Source organism: Rhodnius prolixus, unplaced genomic scaffold (genome assembly GCF_049639745.1).
Source record: "Rhodnius prolixus isolate KJV_2025 unplaced genomic scaffold, Rpr scaffold_2, whole genome shotgun sequence".
Classification (NCBI taxonomy): domain Eukaryota; kingdom Metazoa; phylum Arthropoda; class Insecta; order Hemiptera; family Reduviidae; genus Rhodnius; species Rhodnius prolixus.
Window position 1 is genome coordinate 9,602,084 of NW_027411592.1, and position 23,881 is coordinate 9,625,964.

Consider the following 23,881-nt stretch of genomic DNA (forward strand, 5'->3'; position numbering starts at 1 on the left):
ATTTGGTTCTTCATTTAATTAATAAACATATTTCAAAAAGGTTCATCTTAATGTTGTAATTTATTTATAGTTTATTCAAACTGCGAGTAAAGAAAATTGCCACATTTCATTTAAATAGACAATTATTTTTTCCAAGGGTAGGTTTCCAAGTGGTTATTTTTTCTGTGAGAAAATGTGCGCAAGGTACACGTCGTTATTATGGTTATTTCGTAAACATAATCTATTTCCACTTTTTTTTTCTTTCAAAAATGAACCTGTTGAGTGAGCGTTGCCCATGATATTTTTAGTTAAGTTCATATTTCTGTGAAGAAGTGCCAATTGCTTAAACTGTGACAGTTCTTACTGAAATGACCATATCGGTCAAAATATATCATTTGGCTTTAATTTGAAGGTCTATTTGTGGAGTATGATCATTTTACGAAAAGAGAAAGAAAACCTCGTTCGTAAGACAATCTTTGCACGACATCACTTAACAATTCTAACCCATATATGTATATTTTTTACAAATACACATAAGTAAAGGTTAGTAGGCGACCCTGTACGTTATTGTGTCAATTAGAAGTAATATATTCATTTTATTTATTTACTGTTATCTTATAGTTACTTTTCGTAATGAATTAATTACAGATATAGCGTACTAAAAAAAGAGAGATTTTTTGGCCAATTGCAATCCGTTCCAGTTAACAGGGACATTTTTGAGGATTAGCTAAATTAAAGTTTTAGATGAATGATTCTGAACGAAGTTAAGAACTACTTTCTTTTGTTGTAGAAAATTTAGTGAAGAAATCACAAAAAGTTAAGGGTGGGGATTAAACCCTAACATTGCTGCCGATGATATAGTGAGTTGATGAGTCAGAGCTTATCCTTTTAGGTTCAACCTTTGCGTGAAATTCTTGTTTGTGAGGATGTCACAGTAGTTCCTGTAGGCTGGGTCATTTGCACGTTAGTCAAGAACTCTTCAGGATAATTGTTTTAATATCTTTATTGGCTAGAGGTCGTTAGTTTCCTCAATTACCACTGAACTTGGTATAGGTGTGGTTATTTTACATGGCGACTTAAATCAGCAGTTGGACTTAATTTACATTTCTTGAAGTCAACTGTTGTAGATAGATGAGCCACAGACACCTTTAATTCAGGGGGCTGATCTACCAACCAAAATTGTAAATTTAACAAAAGTTCTTCTGTTTTTAATGTTTTACATTTTACACGATCGTGTATTAGTAAAGTGATATGCGAACTTGAGAACAAAGTTGTTTATTAAAGCTCGCCTGGATTCCTTTAAAATAAGTTTTTATTTGGAAACATTTATTCAAGTGAATGTGACGTGGCAGAGCCTAACTACTTGGGCCCATCAAATTGACATTGAAAACTAAAATGATATGTCATAAAAAAGAACGCAATGTTTCTTAAAATAATATACGAGGTTAGCGAACACCATGAAGATTGCTTCTTAAAATTTTTGATTTATTTATTTCAAAAATTTGAAGTCAACTATTTTAACTAATTATTAATTTATTCGTTAAATTAAAATCTCCTACATTGAGTTGTTAAGCATTGACATTTTTTTAAAAATGAAACACCTGTGTATCGGGAAAACGATTCCAAGATTTGAATCCTAGTACCTCTACTCTTAAATTTCCCTTCGTAGAAGTCTTGTCCCTCTTGGAACTTATAGCACATGTTAAAGTTGTTTATCCTCGGAGATGGTGTTTGAGACAATCGTTTAATGGCCGGTAAAAATTGACAAAGGTCCAGGCGCTGTTACTATAAAAGATGACGCGCTTAGTTGAATATTACTAATCAACATAAAGTAATGCGTATTTTTTAAAGTAGGCTTTTCGTTCAACTCCTAAAAAGGAGTCATGAACGAAGAAAATAACAGCAAACTGCTTCTTCTACATCTCATTTAAGGTCCTCGGCTATATCCTAGATAAAGAGCTTTGAGTAGAGGGTTCTTCTTTTTATTGTATACTAGTTTAAGTTTAATTTAATGTAAAGTTAATATAAGCTTTGTTTGGATTTAATTAAGAAGTTGTTGAAGAGAGTAATTTGTATTGCACAAATGAATTAGCGAGCAACAAATGTTGAAAATTATAAGATTAAAACTTGGAAGATTCAGTTAGCCAAATCGAGGTTTTTAAGGAAATGATCACTAATGTAATTATAGTGTAGTAGAGTAATATCTTAAATAAATAATAAATTTAAAATAGTTAAATATTAATTTAAAATAAATTAGTAAATGGAATAATGTGGGACAAACATAGATAGACATCTTGAGTTTGAATCACTAACTATGTATAATGGGCCAGGAAAAGTAGATAATATCTGCTTTGAAGGATAACTTGTATTTGCGAAATTGTTCTGGCGGACGACAGGTGTTCGAATAAGATCTAGAAATTAGACGTTTAGTGCAAAAATAATCTTTCTGGCCGAAATATTTGTCTCATCTTTTACAAAATCTTAGTTAAAAAACATAAATTCAAAGAAAGATTGATCATATTTTCGCAATTTTGTTTATTTGTATTTAATTTGAAGCAGTCTTTAATTAAAATATATAAGTGATTTCATTGAAAAAATAATTTTAAATAATGAAATTTCCAATAACTTATCAATTTGATTAATTTCAAGTTATAATCGAAACATTAATTTCTTGCTTCAAAACGAGTGCAGATAGAGTGACTCTGCAGATTTTCTAATTTGAGTTTCTCCGGAAATACCCATTTTGAGTCAGAAAAGTGGTTTTCACTAATTAGTGGGTCTGCGAAACTTGAAAACGGAAAATTAGAAAAAGTTCACCCTTAGTATTTGGAATCAATGCCACATTGTAATGTGCTTTTAGACTGTTTTGTAATTCAGAAGTGCCAATTATTGAAGTTTTATTTTTTTATTTTAGTATGAATTTCTGATAAAAGGCTTTTTTGATTTGCCTCCAGCAAATCTCACTAATCTTACTGACCACTTTTATTTCAATCAAACATTTGTCCTGGAAAATTCGGTTGAGGGAGTCTGGGAGGGGGTAGATTTCCTATTAAGTATTATCTTCCTAACTTTTATACATCACGAGTATTAATGAGACACCTTCTGTTGAAGGAAGTATGTGGTCAGCATTGGTCTGCAAGATTATTGAAAGATATGGATTTGGATGTGAAAAGATGTTCTGATCATTTTGTATCTTCTTTCTTCTGCTTCACCTTGTTTCACCTTGACGGCTAAAAAACTTTTCAGGAGTAGGAGAAAATAATAAAATAAGACCGAGCTTTGGCTTGAATAAATCAAGGTTGTTTAAGACAAATAGCTAGTGTCGAGGCAAATTCTACTAGACAAATAATATCTACACAATGTTACTTACACAATGACTACTTACTAGCAGAACTCACAAATTGATGTACAATATCTTACAAGTCTGTAGTACGCTATCAGAAAAACCGCTATGCGTATCAATCGGGCTCTTTTAAGGCGAGTCTTTCTCTGTCTTTTGCTTTGAATCTCCTGACGACTCTTTCTTTTGATGGTAGGTAAAACAAGTCTTAAATTTACTCCGTATCTAGGATTTGAAGTGATTGTTTGTGCAGCTGTGATAGGGTATCACATGAATGAATGCTTGTTTGTTTGAGCCTTATCAGAACAGTTCATCCGCCTTCTGCTTGCTATGATCCAGGAAAAGTGAGTGTTAGAAGCTGCCTTCCGCGACTTGGTGAAGATGTGAATGAAGTCAATGACCCCTAATCACACTCCTTAAAAAATATATTTAATAACATGCAGCATTATTTTATACCTCTTTGGAAACATTTTATGAATTAATATGATAATTAAATGCAAAAGGCCAGTGGTCTAATTTAATCTTTTAGATGTATGCTGTAGTGGTCTAGATCAGGGTTGCCAAACTCGTTTGTTGCTGAATGCTCATACAAAATTCAAGTACAAAAATCGCTGCCCGCACCTAGCAGAATTACAGCAATCATTGTTAAACAAACTTTTTACACAAATTTCCATTTTAATTGGGTTGTTTTGATTTTTATTTTTTTCTAAAAACAAAATCGCTGCGGACTCACACAGGTAATTTCGTTAGTATTTTTACCATTCACTCGCTAGATCTGAAAGTCGTAGAACTTCGAGGACGATCTAGGTGTGTAATCAATTGTTAGTAGGATATATCAGAAATGATGTAGACCAATTGTTCTGAAACGGTTGGGAAGCCAATGTTCAGTGTGTAAAGGGTATAGTAACAAGACAGAAAACGGAGTATTTAATAGATTTAAAGAGGTCCAGCAAGCTATGTACAACCAACTTTCTACTAAGAAAAGCAAAAGAAAATGAATAGCAACAGATAGTCTCCATGACCGAGTAGTTTACAAGGTGCATCTAATCGATAAAGCTAGGCATCTCCAAGAAGTTGTTGAGCGGCTATAATATCATGAATTCGTACTTGCATCGCAGCCCAGTTTGTTGCTGGAGGGAGTTAGACTGTAGAGCACATTATTTGGAATTCCAGGTATTTTTAAGACAACCGATATAAGGTTATTGAACAGAAAATTGGACCATAGAATTTCAAAAACGATTTGATAAAAACAGAAACAGTACTATATTCAGTTAGTTTTATATTTTACAACTTTGGTCTTTCTCTTTGAAAAGTAGAGGCTTAAATTGTCTTGTTATTCGTTTACTCACTCGCCGCCATCATTTGGAAACTAAGAAATAGTTGTGTCAATCTAGATATACGTACGTATATTTCTATTTATATATTCTTTATAATGAATCTCTAATGATTTCACTAATTTATTAATCTCTATTTTTCAATTAAAGATCATTATACTACTAAGACTGAGTCCCGTATAATATAACAATGCATTGAACATAATAGACTGAAAGTAATCCTTTATACCACAAATCACGTTTTATCTACCACTAGATAGATCTTATTCTTTCAAATTATGTAATAATCTTAAAAAAGTCATTACCTAATGTCATCTACCTTCCTTCTCCTGAGATTTGCCATCTTTTTTTTCGAATTTCATGTAAACGATTGATTCAAACTATAAATAGAAGTCCTATTTGAAATCCGTAAGTTCGAAAAACTTATATTTTTAGGGAATCTATTTTAAATAAATCTGGTTTAAGTTACTCAAACGACTTTCTCTTACTGAAATAAATTGTAATTTTGCGGTGTGAATAGTACCCGAAGTTTTAAGAAACGCTAATATAGAAAAATAGTTTATTGAATAGCACTTACGATTTTACTCGTATAAGTGATAAGTAAGAGTAAACAAATAGTAAACAAAATATAAAATTCCAACAAAAAAAAAGGTGGAAAAAGTATTAAACAAAATAAAGCAAAACAAAACTGGTTCTTTTCTACGCCTTATTAATTCAAATATTCAAAATAATTTCTACAATAATTATGGACTGCAAGGAAAATAAAAATAAATCATCTCCATTAGAGAGCAATAAAAATAGCAATAATTCTTTAATAGGGATAGTTACATAAACATATGACAAAGTCTTAGGATTCTAAAGAGCGTATTGTTAAACTTAGTAGGGCTAGAATGATGAATATTTTATATATTTTTCTCTGAAATTTGTATCTAATAAAGTTAAATACCTTCCAGAATTAGTGAAGTATTTAGAGAAACCACATCATGGATAGGTGGATGGAGTACTTCAGATAAAAATGTTCCAATATATCAACATCTAATGGACAAATTATACAATTTTTCGCCTGATACAGACTTGTATTTTTTATAATTTATGTTTAACGCTGAGAATGTTTTGGTCGCCAAACGAACTTAGGTTATTTCCGACATTTATTTTATTTTCTGGCGCATCGACAGCTGTGATCATTAAGCCTCAATCATTTTTTTTTTCTACACAACTCGAGCGTGGAATGGTAAGGATGGTTTCTCCACAAATCGTCTTGCTTATCAAAGTCTGTTGAAACTTTAGGTTGCGCGGGATACTTTTGTCCATTTTTCGGAAGTAAGGCCCGCCTTCATATCCTCTCCGGGAACCCGAGTTTACGTTGTTGTTTCATGATATTGTAAGGGAGTATTGCTCGTTTAACGAGAGCTTGAAACATATTTATCAATTTAATGGGTGTAATAGAAAGTAAAGATATTTAATTTTTCGCGACCCTCTGTGGCAGTTTCAGCGACAAGCTCGACGTCAGTTGGGCACACTTCCTTATTTCATTTGCCTTCTTTACTATTGTAATTATTACTAATTAAAGTCGCTAATAGATAGTAAGTTTGCGTAACATTTTTTTTAATCATAAATCATTTCCCATGTAATAAATTTGCTAACCAGATATCTATCAAATTAATTAACCAACTTGGTCTAGAAAGTGTTTTTAATGATGAAGTGACTCGACAATGCAACCAGCTTAAATAATAGATGATTTTTATCAGCTGATTTAGTACAACCCTTCAAATGTGCGGTGGTTGAATAACCTTTGTAATTATTTCAGTATGCATGCAAGTAATATGAAGGCAAAAAAATCAAAATGATCAAATCAATTTATCATTGATCGTCCGCTTGCTTCTTTAATTCCGTCAGGTTTCGTATTTCTCCTCCGTGTTCAAAGATTGGGTTATCAGGTATATTAGGTAGAGAGAAATTTATGTTTCGCCTTCGTAAAGTTTATTCTACATTGAAATGGGAGATGGATGGTATTATGGAACTATGACCAAAATAGACCTCTTAGTTACTTGGGACATTTTCCTGGATAAATTCCAATAAGGGTATTTCTATAGGAGTATGTAGTATGGCATTCCTCTATTATCCTATTTCACGTAATTTAGGACTAATAAAATATTAAATAATAAATGTATACACAAAATTGCAAATTTGACCGAAATTTTCAGACCGAAAGTGCACTCTACCGAATAAATTTTTGTAATTTTCTAGGATTTTGTCTCGGTAATGGTAGCAATGAAGTAAGCATGTATAAAGTGTTAGTTTCATGAAAGTGTATTTACGTGGACTACTTTAAGAGAAATTTGTTCTGTTTACACCAGATTTATGTCTTTTGAAGGAGACCAGTAAATTTGAGAATTCAATGCGATCGTTATTGTTTTTTTATGATTGAAAATAATATTGAATAACATTTCTTTGTTCGCCATAATTACATTAAAGACGAAAGCGTTTCATTTATTAATTTTGTTGCATATAAAATGCAACAGAAGTAATTGCTTTTCGTTTAGAATTTACTTGCAGAATTTTCCAAGGGGTTATAAGAAAAACAATAATGTAAAAAATAAAATTAAACAAATATGTCCTTGTATACTCCTTAACAAAAACTTACAGTTTAAAAAGTTAAGTATAAGGGTTGATTAAACGCCAAAAGGTACACAAATCAGCATGTACCCAACATTTCATTCAAGCTTAGTTGATATAATTTAAGTAATTTTGCTGCATTAACTTTTCCTTCACATTTTTTAGAATTTATTAGATGTCACAGACCCTTATGCTGGCCAGTTCGTTCATAATATTATTTGGTTATAATTATGATAAAGTGTATATTATATCTTCGTTTTTAAATAGGTACTTTATTTTAACTCTATTCCAAATTATTCTTCTGATTTATCTTTAATATGCCCTTTATTCTGAAGTTGTCACATCTTATACATGCATGTTAAAGTAGAAAAAGACAAAGTTAGAGTCGGCTACTGTTTAAATTTGAATCACGGAGGATTTAAAACAATATTTCAGACTTGAATTCGTCTTACCGAAATATTCGTGAGCACAAATAACACACAGTTAATAACAAGTAGATTATTCAACAACAATTATTCATTTCTCAATTGTAATTTAATTTTACTTATAGTAAAATACTGGAATAATTAGCTGTCCTAAAAGTATGCAATACTTATTTATTTTATATTACATAACATATATATAACATTGTGAGAAGAACAGCTACATTGAGAGTGTGATTGAAGAAAACTATATTATTTGCGATAGAGCCAGATAATTATTACCTATTATTATAAACGTTTGACTACTACATAAAATAACAATTACTTTAATCGAAGAATGAACTTAAACCGACGATTTTTATTAAAAATAAAATAATCGAAATCATTGATGTATGTTGGTGTAAGCATTTTTTTAAAAAAGTTTTTAAATTTTGTAGCCTCGTATTTTTTTTTATTTTTTATAACGTTTTCTTTTTAACCTGTAATTAATAGTTTGATTATTATAGATTAATAGATATTAAAGTCAATCTACAGTGCTACTTGAACAAATATTTTGTAGATGAAAATGGCCAGCATAAGGGTCTGTGACATCTAATAAATTCTAAAAAATGTGAAGGAAAAGTTAATGCAGCAAAATTACTTAAATTATATCAACTAAGCTTGAATGAAATGTTGGGTACATGCTGATTTGTGTACCTTTTGGCGTTTAATCAACCCTTATACTTAACTTTTTAAACTGTAAGTTTTTGTTAAGGAGATTTTTGTACCTTTTGGATAGATTTTCATTTTTGTCTATTTTGCTAAGTTACATATCTGCTTTACTGTTTTTTTTTAATTTGGAATAAGCAATTCTATCATTATAACCTGATAAGGTGTTAAGTAGGAACCGTAACTACCACTGGAGAGATCTTTTTAAAGAATGATTATAGTTGCGGTCCCCAAACCATCCTCAACAACAATTTTTTTGAGAAAGCCTTTTTATATAAAATAGGAAGGTATTTGTACGTAAAAAGCAAATTTAAACTGCGATTTCAGACCTTCCTTTTAAGAGGAGTAAGAAAAATAAACGGGCGATTACAGTACTTCTCCCTAAAAGGCAAAGAGGCAAAGATTTTGAATCGAACGACAATTCATTAATGTAAATAGGTTCACCCATTGATAATTTTAACGATTGCAGTACTTCCTCTTAGTAGGTGTAAGAGCATGATGGCACTTGACAGCCATGTAGAGGAGCTTTAATCACTTCTTCGTGCTAAATTTTATCAAAATCGGACAAAGCGTTATAGAAATATTGGTAATAATAGTTTTAGAAACGGCCTTACTTGGGTGGGGCAAACTCCCCTCCATATGAGGCATAGCGACGAGACTTTTAAAGTGCAAATCTGTACAAAATTTCGATTCGAATGACACTTCATTCATGAAAATCAGTTCACGTGTCGATAATTTGAAACGATTGCTATACTTCCCCTTAACTAGTGTAAGAGCAGATCGTCGCTTTAATGTTACATAGGGGAGCCCTAACCCCATCATCCTACCAAATTTTATCAAAATCGGGCTAAGATTTACAGAGTAATTAGTAATAATAATTTTGAAGGGGGCCTTACATAAAGGGGGCTAACTCCTCTCCCATTCGGTGTACAGCGTCGAGACCCCCAAAAGGCACATCTACATAAAATTCCGAATCGAATGACACCTATTCATGAAAATCGGTTCACGCGTTTAGGCGCTACGTAGTTTACAAAAAAGGTAACAACAACAACAACAACAACAACAACAACAACAAGAAGAAGAAGAAGAAGAAGAAGAAGAACAAGAACAACAACAATTTCTGAAAATGCCGTTTTTGCTCATTTTCTTCAACTTTTTTCTCGAAATCTATTAGGTCTGGGTGGTTGCAAAAAAATTTCAGTTATAAAGGAGGGTTTGCTCTATATTTTAAAGAAAATTTGGGAATTTTATCTTTTATAGAAAAAGAGAAAAAAATTGTCAAAGTTGGGTGTTTTTTAACATTACGCTTTTTCGTGCACTTTTTGACGATCAACCCTTATACAACTGTCCTACCGGACAGTTTTAATATGCAAATAAATGAATACTAATCCTACTATGAAAAGATGTGGATCTAAACAGTTAAAATAAAAACTAGCAAGGATTTGTGGAATGGATGGTAAGCGGGTATGTGAGTCTACCAGGCAATTGTGATAATATCTTTGCATTTATTTGCAGATGTGTCGGCCGAAAAGGACCTTCTCCTCAAGATGAGGGTAAAGAAAGATATAAACTGGATAATGCAATGTTTGATATGAATACTAAATCAGAATGAACTGTTGGCCTTAAAAGCGGAGAGGTAATCTTTTTCTAAATAATTTAACTAATTATAAACATCATCGTACTGAAATAGCAGTCAATTAGTGATTAAGGTTTTATGAAGAATGAGAAGTGGAAGTATGATGTTGATGATGTTAAATACTAATAAATTTTCTCCGGAAGTATACGTTTTGAGAATTCTATAGAGTAGCACTCAATGATTTAAATTGTAAATGATATTTTTTTTTTAAATACTGAATTTTTCTAAAATTCAAGGATGGAGGACAGTAGTTACTTGATCAGTGCCCAAGTTTGTCCCTTTATTGTCTGAATGGTGGCTTCACAAGAAGAAATATCGGGGCTAGTCTTTAAATGAGAGTAGTTTTTGGGATGGTTAGGAATGTCTTCATTATTTTCATACGGTTTAACAAACTGTGTAATGCAGATTGTATAAGTTCAATATGTTTTGAAATTCCATTTTTAAATAATATATGCCACATCCAGTCATCTAATTTACTTATGCTAGAGCAATTTCGTCTGCAGTTGTTTAAAAGTTTAAATAAGAATAAAATTTAGGTTAGAACTTTGATTATTGTAGTGAGAGAAAGTATTGCATTTTTTTTCTTAATGTATTACATAGTACAGAGAATCACAGTGATCGAGTGCAGATTAAGGGCGTAAATAAATAAAAATCTGCCAATTTAATTCGCCAGATTTTGACTGGAAAAACTAACACAATGACATCACATTTTCTATCAGGGCAAAGTAGGTGAATGCTATTAGATGCAGTGAAGTGAGGAAGCGGTTTAGAGGACTTTTTATAGAATGCAAATAATATTTATTCCAAGGAAACTATATATCTAAATGTTCTGTAAATCTAAGTATGTGCGCAACTAGTGAGTGGCCCCTATTCAGTTTAATACGGGATGTTAATCGCAAATTCAAGTGCATTGTATTGCTAAAAATATATCTGTTTTCACACTATTGTAACTAAAAAATTATTAAGAACCTAATTTCAGAGAGAATAAAGCTATCTACTGTAACGTTATCAACCGATAAATAAATGCCACAATTATCTGCAATAACTCTAAATTGGAGGCTATGTATATTCAATGTCACATTTATAGTCCTCTTTAGACACCTTGGCCTAATCGGAAAATCTATTCAGTCGTTTCTTAGAACAATAATAATGATAGTTGGTTGAATTGTACGCAATTTGAAAGTAAAAACCACTAATTAAATTTCTACATTTTATATTGACCACAAATACAAGATTTACTACTTGACAGTTTTTTTCTTTAATCATTTATCTTATTTTTACATAATCATTTCAAATAATAAGTTCTAGAAAATAATGAATAAAAATGTAAAAAAAAATTTAAAAGAAATATTGGTGACACTTTCAATGAAGGTTTTGACTTCAATTTTCTCATTTTAAATTTGTACACAGTTCAATTTTCATGGAATTAATATCAGACAAAATCGTTGATAATGGACCGTACATTGCTACCCGAAAATAGCAGTAAAATGAGAAAAACATGGAATGAATGTGTTGTGGTATTGCAAAAAGATTGATTGAAAACCATTGCTCTACAGTTTAATTTCATTGTGGTAAATTATTTTACGAAGTAATATTGTTTGTAAAAATTAAATTTGTTTCAAATATTTGGAGAAATTTAATTTTTTAAGACATTGAAAATTGAGAAAGGGCAAATCGATTGTGTCTTCACCAGCTTGTTTTTCTAGCACAAAAAATGCTTCAGATTAGTGGAGAATTACAAGGTTTTGGTGGAAATTCAAAGACTTAATTAGAAGCAGTCATAATTGATAATTATTAAAGCCTGAAGATGATCTAGTCCCTAGTTTAAAATTGGCAACGTTTCTTTTCCCATCTCGGATAAATCGGTCACCAAAAAGAATAAATAGCTCTTTATGATCAGAGTAGAGTTTATCATCCTAGAAATATCGACATCGAACATCGAAATTAAAAAATGTTGAAATTAAAAAAAAAAAATTAACAAGACATTGAAAACCCATTCAAATATATTGTTTAAATTTTACTGATGTGCACATATCTTTTACAAGTTGTCTACCAACTCTTTTTAATGCTATTATATTTCTTTACTCTCCTTATACAGATCTCCGAACTTCTCTCTGATCTGCCGAAAACTCAGTTTCCCCCATCAAGCATAGAAGACTTAATTGTGCTATTACTGTCGAATTTTTCAATAAAAAATTCTATTGAATTGTTTTAGTTTATGAACTAAATTAGTCTCTAATATTTAATTATTGGCCAGATTTTAATTTGGTTATCGGGTTTAAATAACTAATTTATAATTATAAAATTAATATTTGCAATTACCAATTACATTACAGTTACATTTATAATTGTGTAACGTTTTTATAAGTTCTAAGTACAATTACAATTACATCACATCTAAATGTCTTGACAAATATTAAATATTTCGAAACTTTAACATCTTTACACATTTTGATCGGTCGCCGAATCTCAGTAATTATGATAATTAATGTAGAAATTTTTTTAATTTTTTTCTGTTGTGTCAGTTTTTTTTTAGAGCAGTCGGTGGAGCAATGGACCCTGTGGGAATTGCTTAAAATTGTACTTGTGACTTTATGTAGTTAATGAAGCATATAGACCAATTAAAATAAACTGTTTTTTTTCAAACTCATAGGCCGCTCGAAACTCGTATTTCCGATAAAACTTTAATTCTAAAGTCACGTTTAAGCAATACTCCACCTCTGAAAGAAAGGTTAAAAAAAAAGGAAGTAAAGGTTAGATAAACAGTAGAAAAAAAAATGGCGATGTAGTTGACACTGGAAGTATACAGGCGGAAAAAGATATATTGATCTAAAGAGAACTTTATTTTAGAGTTCAGGGCTAGGTGTATAAATAATTCCAATAATTATGGACAACAAACAAAGGTTAGATGAGAGAGAAGTCCTTCTGTGAAGAGAACCGGTCTATGAAACATCAGGTTGCCATGGAGAACTACAGCGACCCCGTCGCCACCGCCGTCGCAGCAGTCGAGAAGAGGGAGGCTGTGTACCTGATGGGGGGTGGAGAGGATATTATTATTTAAATAGTCTGTGCAAGATTCACAGTATCACACATTTCTCTACCATCTAGCTAATAACAGCTAATAATTCTAACTTAGAGTTTACCTCATTCTCTACCATCAACAATCATGAAGACCACACTTTCAGTTCTTGCCGTATTCCTAGTCATCGCTTATGTAAATGTAAGTTTATATAATTTTGTATTTAAATTTTTGGTTGACACAACAAAATAGAATATTGAATATTATAATTGGATGTTGTAATTAAGATAAGTCGATGTTCTTTCCCGGTCTCCAATATCTCTTTTGAAGTATTTGTTATAAGCAGAGGAAATACTGCGTTTTTCTCTATATCACTTGACGACTTCTTCTTTCAGTAGTTTCTATGTATCCTGGTTTAAGGATTGATATCCTATGCAAAGATCTAATTCGAAACTTGTTAAAAATTTGTCATCTGGAAGTTTTACATTTATTGTTATTATTTTTTTGACGACTTGCAACGATTTTTTTTTAAACGCATTCGGCTATATTTTCAAACTTCCTATATACCTTCATTGTTTATAGATTTTAAATATTTATTGTTTTTGCATTCAAATTGATTATGTTTAGAACATTTAAACTTTTAGTACAGATCCCCAGTCGGAATTATGAAAATAATTGTAAAAGTGAGATGATGTAATTTCACTCCAGTTTCATTTCTATCATTACTTTTACTATCTCTCACTAATGTAACTTGATCAGTCCTACTTTCGATATTGATTTCTATCGGAAATAAATGTATTTGGAATTACTTAAGTCTGAAAAAGTTGTATATCCGGCATTTAGAATCAATCATAAACGAAAATTCAACCTGGATCGCCAAGAAGCCGTCTGAATTAAACATTTTTCGATTTTTTTCTAAAACACCTTAAAAGATTTTCTGTAAACTTCATATAATACACGTTTGGAACTTTTATATGAAGTTTGTGTTCATTTAAATTTATTTCAGGAAACCTCCACAGGAAGTGACGGTTAGGCATTCCTGAAAGTTTCATTTTAATTAAATTGTGGTCCTATCGCTTCTAAAACATTAACGAGGATGGAGTTGTTAAAGTTCAGAAATAAAATAAGTGCTGAAATAAATGACTAATGCTCAGATTTGTATAAAAATTAAAAATATAAAGAACATATAGTTTAAAAAAGAAAAATTACGACCAAGTAAGGGAAATTATGATTATTTTTTATTTATTTTGGCAAAGGTTTCTACTTCATTATATTTATATTCCAACATTTTCTAAAAATAACCTGTTATTATTATCCTAAAATGAAAAAAACAAAAACAAAAACAATATAATAATTAAATTGAATGATTTTCTGATAGTTCCCTACCAAATTTTCCACAATGGAATGTTCATAATAGAATGAATAAATAAAGATAAGGTGTGTGTGTGTGTGTGTACTTTTTATTCCATTAATAATCTTTATAAAAAACGTATCCATCTGCATTTTATAGTAATTATCATTCCCGGTTTATGTTAAATATAATTCAAGGCTTCTATTCATTTCAAGTTTAGTTCCCACAGTTAAATTGAAGAATTAAGTAGCTTAGTGTATAGAGACGGGCTTATTGGGTACCAAGTGCGTGTCTAACAAATTGTAACATTAAGGCGCCGATTAACGCGTCAAATACTTCTATTTTATAGGCGCCACGGTAGCCGAGCGGTTAAGAGGCCTGCAAAGCCAATATGCATTACCACTGGGTTCGATTCCCGGTCTTAAGCCTTTGATTTTAATTAATGGTTAATACAAGAAATTTACAGTAAAGTGTGTTTGCTAGCCTCCTCCGTCCACGACACCTAATTGGTAGTTGGACGTAAAGCCCGCCTGAAAAAATAGGCAATTACTTTACTTTTTACTTCTATTTTATTGGATATCTAGCTGAGAAGGCAATTTTGAATTGGACATTAATTCTAAGGTTCCGACTTAGACATTTTTTACAATGAGAAGTTGTACTTCTGTTTGAAGAATTTTCTTTAATCTCGAAACTTGAGCTACAAATTAAGTGCTAAAAATATCAAGAAATAATGGAAAACATATTATAGGAAACTCAGGAAAATTGTATTTCCGATCACTTCATTTTCTTCAAATTGGGATTAAAGGCGAACATTTCATCTTCTGAATATTATCAAGATTATAAGACAATATACTTTATCAAAATATTTTGAAAACCATTTTTATTTGATAATTTGTATTTTTTATTTGTTTTAGGGAGCCGCCACACAAAGCCCTGTGAAAGAAAAAGTAGCTGCATTGGCCAAAAAATGTTCAGCTGATCACAAAGCAACCCCAGGTATATTTTCAGATTTTATTGACATAAAACATCTACTGGACAGAATGAGCAAAAAGCTCAGGTCTCCGTTTAGCCGATTATAAAAAAAAACCTTTATTCTTTTTCTTCAGTTTGACCTTGTGTCAAGTACACAGCATTTTCAAATGACTGGTAGATGGAACATCACCTACTTGGAAATGGGTTTCTATATGTCTCAGGTTACTTCATCCTGGATGTAATTCAATTTTGGCATATAACATTCTCTTGAAAGTGAAACAAAATCCGCCCACCAGATACTTTTCTTTAAGAAGCGGTGATGAACAGTTCTTCCCTTTAAGACAGAAGTATAACTGGTAACTTACGCAGACGACATAATACTCGTAGTACTTCAAATTTGTAAAGACGATGCTTCACTTAAAAATCATTTTTAATTTTGGAAGAGCAAAATTAATAAAACGTTAATTTTCACGCTTAACTTTACTCTCAAATGTCCAAACTGCCGGATGTTTATATCAACTAATTAACGCTGGCCTCACTTGAAAGTTTTTCGTTAGCAGACTTTACAGAGTCAGGTGTCAGCCACGGAACTCACTTAAGAAACCTCATCAGAGTGACTAAATGTTGATTATTTATTCTTACTTTTACAAAGCCTTTTCTTAGATTGGACTTCAACTATAAAGGAATGCAAAAGTGACTTACCCTAAATAGTTTCAAACCAAATTAAACAAAAAAAACAAAATTTTAAATATTTTCACTCAATAAGTCTACTACGTCACGAACACTACACACTGATCTTAACTTTCCGTTTGTAAGTGATATAACTTTACAAAAGATGAAACAGCAATCTGTGAGGACACAGAAATCCCACATCGCCAATTTGTCTTCCCTGACTATTCGGGATTCCTCCCAGACGTTTGAAATGCCGTTGGTCAGAGGACGGTGTGTAACACACCCACTTGGAAGATGGATATTGCCACTTTTTCTTCTGATATTTCAAGCCAGATACTATTTGCCCAAATTTACTAATTTGTAATGATATTAGAAAAACATGTAAATGAAACGACATTTAAATACGAAAAATTCAGTAAAATGTTTTGATGTAAATTCCTTTAGCAAATCTTTATTGAAAGAGAACAGTACGCTATCTATCGTGACGACAAAGAACTATCAAATCTCTTGGATATCTCTTGGTGGTAGCATTTCTTGTAAATTCACTGTTCTTTTTATTTATTATATTATTTTTTTAAATAAAATGCTACTAAATAAGTGCAATATTTCTCAACGTTAATTACTTTGCTTAATTTAGTATTATTCAAAAATAAATTTGTTATTATAGGAATTTATATTTATAGTGATTTTTAAAGCCAAATTTAAAATTTAAGTAAATTTTGTCCACAGAACAAACCAAGTTGGTATTCTCACAGAAAGTTCCTTCTGATGAAGTAGAAAGGGTGAGTTAAATTGTTTTTTTTTTTACAAAAATAATTAATACTTTATTTGACAAATACATTGTTGAACTATTTAGCACTCTTGTGAGAGTTATAAGCACTTCAACTTTGATCTTTAAAGGATATCCGAGATTTGTGACATAGAAGACCTTTATGTTCTGGTTAACGCGATTTCCTGAAAATCCACTAGGTCGACATGAATTTTTTTAAGAAAATATTTCTTCCAAAATGAAATATACTATAGGAAACTAATAGGTAACACTAATTAGTAATATAATATTAGACAGGAGTCAACAGCTAGGATTACACCCCACTGCCAGTTACATAAATAAATTTGACACTGCAGTAAGCAACAATATAAATGCATATACTGCATATATCGCTACGATCATGTAAGCAAAACGTAGTCCTTTGAATGTGCCCCCTTCATTATTTAGGTGTAATTAAGCGCGATCTTCTAGATCCATTGTTCTTTTTACAGGAGCTAAACGAAAATATAGAACATTCCCTTCATTCCAAGATTTTTGGAGAATATATCCTCTTCCCGAACCTAAGTAACTTGCTGGAACAGCGGTCAGTCAATTGATAGATTGATGTTTCCTCCATTTCCTTACTTGTGACATCACATCCTCTTGTAATACATATTAGAAGTTTAAATTGTAGAAATGATTATGATTTTAACTTGAAAAAAGTCTAGCAGATTTTATTCCATTTTGTTGTCTTTAATTTTACATTATGGAATAAAATTAGACACTTTTATGATGTTCGAGATGAAATGATTATGTCTGATCAAGTGTTAGGCCTCATTCTGTGGTCACACTAAACCGGAATGGTCAAAACTCATAGATAAAATTTTGTTCTTACAACTAAATTAGCTTGGGATGTGGTACATATTCCTCATTTCCCTACAAAAATCTACTCTGTGCTACTAAAGACTGCTAATAATCATTAAACTACAGTTAAACATTCAAGTCAACACCTACTAATTCTAATATGTATTCTCGTATAACTATTTGAACATAAAATTGAAACCTTTGTAATACTTTTTCTTTTGTTTTCGAAACCTGCAGTGTTTGCTGGAATGTGTCTACACAGGAGTTGGAGTTGTAAGTATTTATTTTCTTTTTTGTATTTTTGTTATAAACTGTAAGTACTACAAAATATTTATTTATTTGCAATTCAATAGATCCAAGGAGGTGAATTTAGTGCGGAAGGTAGCAAGAAATTGGCCACCTTGAGGTTCTCCGACCCAAAAGAACGTGAAACTGTCAACAAGTTGGTCGATACCTGTACTAAAGAAGGTAAATACACAACTGACTTACCGCACAGTTTTTATTTAGTTTAGCATTATTGATTCAGTGAGATAATCAGAAATAAGTGTTGCTAGAAGATATAAAATAACCCTCATTAGTTTAACTGTTGTCATTAGGAAAGATGCTTTTAAAAAAATTATCATGTCCCCTCTACAGTGTTTAAATTCTTATTAACAATCAGAATTCCGTGATTGATATGTATGATGGCAGTGATTCGTAAGTCAAATCCAATATTCTTAGAGGATTTATAGAATTCGAAGTGTGCTTAGCGGTTGTGTCTTAATTTGAGCTATCTTCTGAATGAATATGCCAAAATAAAACAGTTGCACTGTAACTTCCACAAGTCCTGCAACGAATAATTACGAATGTTGGTGGGGATGTCAAGACAAGTGTTACTTGTTTTGTTAGGCTAAGATTCCTACAGCCTCAGATTCTCCAGTAGATCTGAAGAAGCAGCTAAGGCGCTTTTCCACTTAAATCGATGTAATAATTAGTTAGTCTAAATCGAAGCAGCGTGGACTATGATTACCTAGTCAAACAATTATTTCCAACCGCTGCGATTACGTAGCCTATTATTGTTTAATTTAAGGTGCGGTAATATCGAAGGTCATCTCCAAAGTGTGCACTCTACAAACAACCAGTCTATCAATAATGAGCTGTGGAGAAGAAAATCTAAGGGTAGCACTACTGGATTTGAATCCGATACATCCAGCGTTACAGACTGAGATAATCCATTCTCTATTCAATCGCAATTACTATCGCTCATTACTCCCCTTTCTTTCTGATAAGATGAGGCCTATTCTCTGTGTTGTTGACAGAAAAGAATGCTTACGGTGGGTAGAAAAAAACCGGTACGGCTCAACCTCTCTTTAGCATCTAGATTTGCCGGTGACGAATTCAAGATGACAAAAGAACGAAGAATATGAAGGGCAGGTATTGATTGCATGCGCTTCTATAGGCCGTTCCTTCCCTTGCTGTATTTCCTAGACTGTTTATATGGTCGAAATATCTTGCTTGCGCCACTTCGAGAAATGTACAAGAGTCCTTTTCTGCAAATGCTTAGATGTCCACACCTCTTCCAGGGTACACTTCATAGTTTGTGTGTTTCCCCAAACATGGCAATGGGGTACAACATTTTCCTGAAACTTAACTTCATGTAATTATTTGTAAAAATTCTGTCAGTGTCGAGCAGCTCAAGTTGATCTGCAAACAGCTTTAGATAACCCTCACAAAAAAGGTTGGACCTGACTACTGCTGCCCATCAAGTTAAACACAGTAGTGAATGAGTGCAATATATAGGATGTACCTGAAATGCACAACTTAGATAATAACTTCTTTAGTCGCTGTGGGTACCATGACACGATTAAAAGCCTCAGCTTTATTTTTAGTCAATGTTCTATTGGAAGAGCTGATATTTACTCAGCATTAAAATCCGTGTCTTCTGTCTTGACTTTTTACTGTCTTGTAGATTTATTATCTATGTCACAATCTATTGGAATAGTGGCCAAGGTTGTATCACTGTTTAATAGACACTGAATCACTTTTTTTTAATGTTAGATTTGCTTGCTAAGAAATTTAATTCTTCCTGTAACTTTAGTCAAGGTTATTTAAAAATCACCCAATTCTAATTTCTCAGGGAAGACAATCAAGTAGTTGGAATAGAGACTGTACCGTAAGGTGTAATAAGAACGGAAGAAACATTAACAATTAATTTGTAAATGAGATCTAATTAATGGATAACAAAGGTGATCGCAACTAGCTGTACAAGACAGTAGTCTATTAATCATCATTTCACATTAAAATCTTATGACATAATAATAATTATGACGTCGAAAAACTGAAAGTTTTCAATGCCAACTGGTTATAAGCACACTCCAAACGAAGTGACAATTTGCCTGAGTTGTATAATTGTCAATGGGAAATATTTTTTAATTATCAAATTTGTAATTTCTTTTCTATTGTTTCAGTAACCAAAAATAAGGACGAGAAATGCTCACTTGGTAAATCTGTCAGGGAATGTTTTGTCAAACATGGTGAAAAGGTAAAATCCAGAATTTCTTCTTTTTTGCAATGAGAAAATGTATTAAAGTCTAATGTATAACTGTTTTTTGCAGGTACATTTCTTCCCTTCAGCCAACTAGGATCAAACTAAATAATATTTATTAAATCGTCTCATCAAATTATTTATTTCATTGTAATCACAAAATTAAAATAATAAATAAATAAAGTGCACTCAAAAAAGCTTTTTATTTTATTTTTTTTATTTTTAATAATTCTTTTTTAAGTTTGGTTTTACTTCCCCTAACTTCAAACGTTAATCACTTCAAATTTGAGTGCCTTTTTCTATGGCGAGGATTCGAAGGGATACCCCTCTTTATTTTATGCATCTTCTAATGTCATGCAGCTACCTACCTATCATGAATAGACACAGCGTAGAGTACATAGACTCATACTCCTTACCTTCCTGCAAGTTTTCTCCTGCTTGTTTTGAGGATCAGCTAAACAGGATTCTCTGACATCTCTTTCCTTCTGCTTGTTCTGGGATCAGTATACCAAAAACAAAGCACAAGTAAGAAAAAATACACTTTTCTTGTGCCTTATTAAAAGTGATTAGATTTTATTCATAAATATTCGTATCAAGTTTAAAGAAGGAGCTGTTTTTTCGAAAAAATTTCAAAAAATCATGAGAAATTGTCTTCAATCAAAATGATAGATCATTGACCAGATTTAATAATAATACTACTTTATTTAAACAAAAATTCAACAATACAAACGTATTAATCGCCATGGATATATTCCGTCTGCCGGAGAAGGTTATTCATAATGAAAACGTCAAAAAAATAAAAATAAAAAGGGATGATATATGTATAATCCAAAAAAGAAAAAGAATATATACTCTAAGAGAAAGAAAAATCAAAAATTAAACTCTTGAACTAATTCAAAGCGATAATTACACACTTTTCGTGCATAAGTGACAAGAGGCTTACAATTATCAGTATGCGGAAAAAAAATAAGCTGAGCGAAGTGATCCATCCAGAGAAGGCGCAGTTCTGTTAAAATCGTACATTTAGTTACAAAATGGAAGACGTCTTCTCTGACTCTAGAATTACAAAGTGAACACATCTCAATATCTCTCACCATCCAAGGTATATCCAGTCTTCATGACTGGATTTGCTTGAGGAGAGAAGCTGCCCACTAACAATACTCCCGCTGGAGTTTCTTACATAACTGCAGATGGATTCGTAAGGTTTACGGTGACAGATTAAAGTGATAGGGATAGGTAAGTTAAGTAACATTTATTTGTGTAACCAGCCTAAGATTGTGTTCTACTTGTATATTACGAGATCTACTAGTTGTAGATTATAGATTAATAAGAACTAGAGCAAAAGATAGTAATCCGCTGGAAAAAACGACTTAATGATCTAGTGGAGGATACTGTAGAGATTCGCCTGGCACCAGTATCGGATAGGGTGTCCATATTTCCTACGTCTCAACCGGGTTTCACGACAAAAAAGTATTAGATTATTATGGTATTTTAGTCGATATAACAATACAACATTAAAATAATTGCTATTTATAGTCACTGACTAATTACAAAATAAAAAAGACAAAAATGTTTTATGTTTTTAGCAATAAAACTGATTTTTGAAAACTGATCAAGAACAATTGTTTTTTTTTTTATAACTATTAATAATCTATAAAATTATTAAACATTAACCTTTTTCAAATTTTTTTTTTTATAGTATTTAATTTTTATTGTTTTCATTTTTACATCATATCAAATAATAAGTTCTAGAAAATAATGAATAAAAATGTAAAGTAAATTTAAAAGAAATATTGGTGACACTTTCATGAAATTTTTGTCTTCAATTTTCTCATTTCAAATTTGTACACAGTTGGGAATGTTGGACAAAATCGTTGTCTAAATCTGAGTTTGAGTGTAAACAAAATAATAACAAATTGAACATATTTGATAGTTTTAATTACCTCGGAATTCTATTTTCAAGCTCGGGTATATTTTCCTAAGCAAGTACTGAAATGATAAACAAATCAACTGCAGCCATTAGTAAAGTTATTGGTATATTAACTAAATCTAAATCATCCAGTTTGGCTACGAAAGATAAATTTTTCGAAAGCTTAATACGATCTGTCCTCGTTTACGGATCGGAAGTGTGGACACTCGTTATCTAGAACAGTTAGAAATTGTGCTCACTAGGTACTTTAAATATGTGTTTCATTGGCCAGCTAGTACCCCTAATTATTTCATAAGATATGAACTGGGCAAAAATAAAATTAATAATATTATATTCAAGTTAACCCTGCACTGGTACATAAAAATTTTAAATATGCCCGCTAATAGATTGCCTAGACTTTGTTTTGATAGACAATTGGAATTGGAAAATAAGTCTAGTTCTAATGAAACTTACAGTTGGGTATCTCAATTAAAAAAACTGTTTATATTAGCAGATCATGAATGGTTATGGTCTAACCGGGATCCCAGTAGCGTCAAGAACAATATCAATAATATGTTAAAAAAGTTTGAAAATAAATTAAGATTTGAAGACTGGGAGAGAACCAAAAATTCGACTTATAACCATTTATATTGTCACTTGAAAACAGAGCCGGGCATAGAAGAATATTTTTATTTTCTTGTTCCAATTAAGGTACAAGGCAGAATTAAGGTCCTCATCAGCAGAATCCGGCTGATTAACTTTAAATATATAACTTTTTCAATTGACGATATTAATTGTAAATGGAACGCTGAGAATATTTGTACTTTTTGCCACCTGAATTTACCGGATGACCTTTTCATTTTTTCTTGACCTGCCCTTTATTTGAATCTATAAGAATATTACATTTAAATCAGTACTTGATGGATGGTAATGGCCTGATTGGCCTCCTCAAAATAGATTCTATTAATAAACTATATAATATTTATTACTTTACAATTAAAGGCTTAAAAAGAAAACTGTTAATAGCAGATATGCTTAAGTATGTTTTATAAATTTATGTCAGCTCCATATTTCAAATTTTATACTTTTATCAAACTTATACATTCATTTATTTATTATTTTCTCTCTCTTTCTCAATCTGTCAGCTTTCTAAAATGGTTTCTTTCTCTTTTAATATTATCTTATTTTCATATTTCTATTTACATTAAATGTAATACTTTTATATTTGTATATTTTCTTCTTTAATTCTGTTTTTCTCTTCTTAGTTCGCCTTGGCTTTATGTATGCATATTTTCAATTCTTCAATTTGCCTATGTAACATAATATGTTTACAGCATGAAACTTTGTTGTTAGTTAAAATAGTGCACTAAGTTTAATTTATTTTACTTTATTTTATTCTATTTTTTCTTTCTTTTGTATAATGATCAGATTTTGCAAATTATGATTTATTTTATTTATTTCATTTTATTTACATTCTCTTTTCTTTTGTGATTTAATGTAAATTTTTATTTCGCATGTAATGAACTCCTCCGTAATGGTTTTAAAACTTATACACGAATAAAATAATAATAATATTTATTTATTTATTTATTGTTATAGTGGTCTTGTTTGCACATTACTAAATAATAATAAACAAAATAAAAATACACCGGAATAAAATAATAATAATAAACAAAATAAAAATACACCGGATTGAATACTCATATGATTTTCTCTTACCAAATTTTTCGAGATTCAAAATGTTAGATTTTTTTTTTATAATTCCAACTTTCAGATTTACTTACAGT

At 31.2% G+C, this 23,881-nt stretch overlaps 1 protein-coding gene and 1 long non-coding RNA gene across 2 annotated transcripts; both read left to right on the forward strand.

Moving 5' to 3' along the window:
• Positions 1-150: 150 nt before the first annotated feature.
• LOC141450393 (uncharacterized) lies at positions 151-12,554 on the forward strand. The gene is made up of 3 exons (XR_012456090.1): positions 151-522; positions 9,915-10,035; positions 12,134-12,554. It is a non-coding gene; the product is annotated as an uncharacterized lncRNA (long non-coding RNA).
• A 520-nt stretch (positions 12,555-13,074) lies between these two features.
• LOC141450388 (uncharacterized) lies at positions 13,075-20,383 on the forward strand. Its single transcript, XM_074120773.1, has 7 exons — positions 13,075-13,255; positions 15,320-15,401; positions 16,779-16,831; positions 17,899-17,934; positions 18,015-18,129; positions 20,109-20,182; positions 20,256-20,383. The coding sequence occupies exons 1-7, from the start codon at positions 13,202-13,204 to the stop codon at positions 20,280-20,282; spliced, it is 441 nt and encodes a 146-aa protein (XP_073976874.1). The 5' UTR covers positions 13,075-13,201; the 3' UTR covers positions 20,283-20,383.
• Positions 20,384-23,881: the final 3,498 nt, after the last annotated feature.

Excerpts from the sequence above, each read along its gene's own strand:
- LOC141450388 (XM_074120773.1), top strand. The coding sequence starts at position 13,202 with ATGAAGACCACACTTTCAGTTCTTGCCGTATTCCTAGTCATCGCTTAT. Across the intron at positions 16,832-17,898 it reads CTTCTGATGAAGTAGAAAGG|TGTTTGCTGGAATGTGTCTA; the intron begins GTGAGTTAAATT and ends CGAAACCTGCAG. Across the intron at positions 17,935-18,014 it reads TCTACACAGGAGTTGGAGTT|ATCCAAGGAGGTGAATTTAG; the intron begins GTAAGTATTTAT and ends GCAATTCAATAG.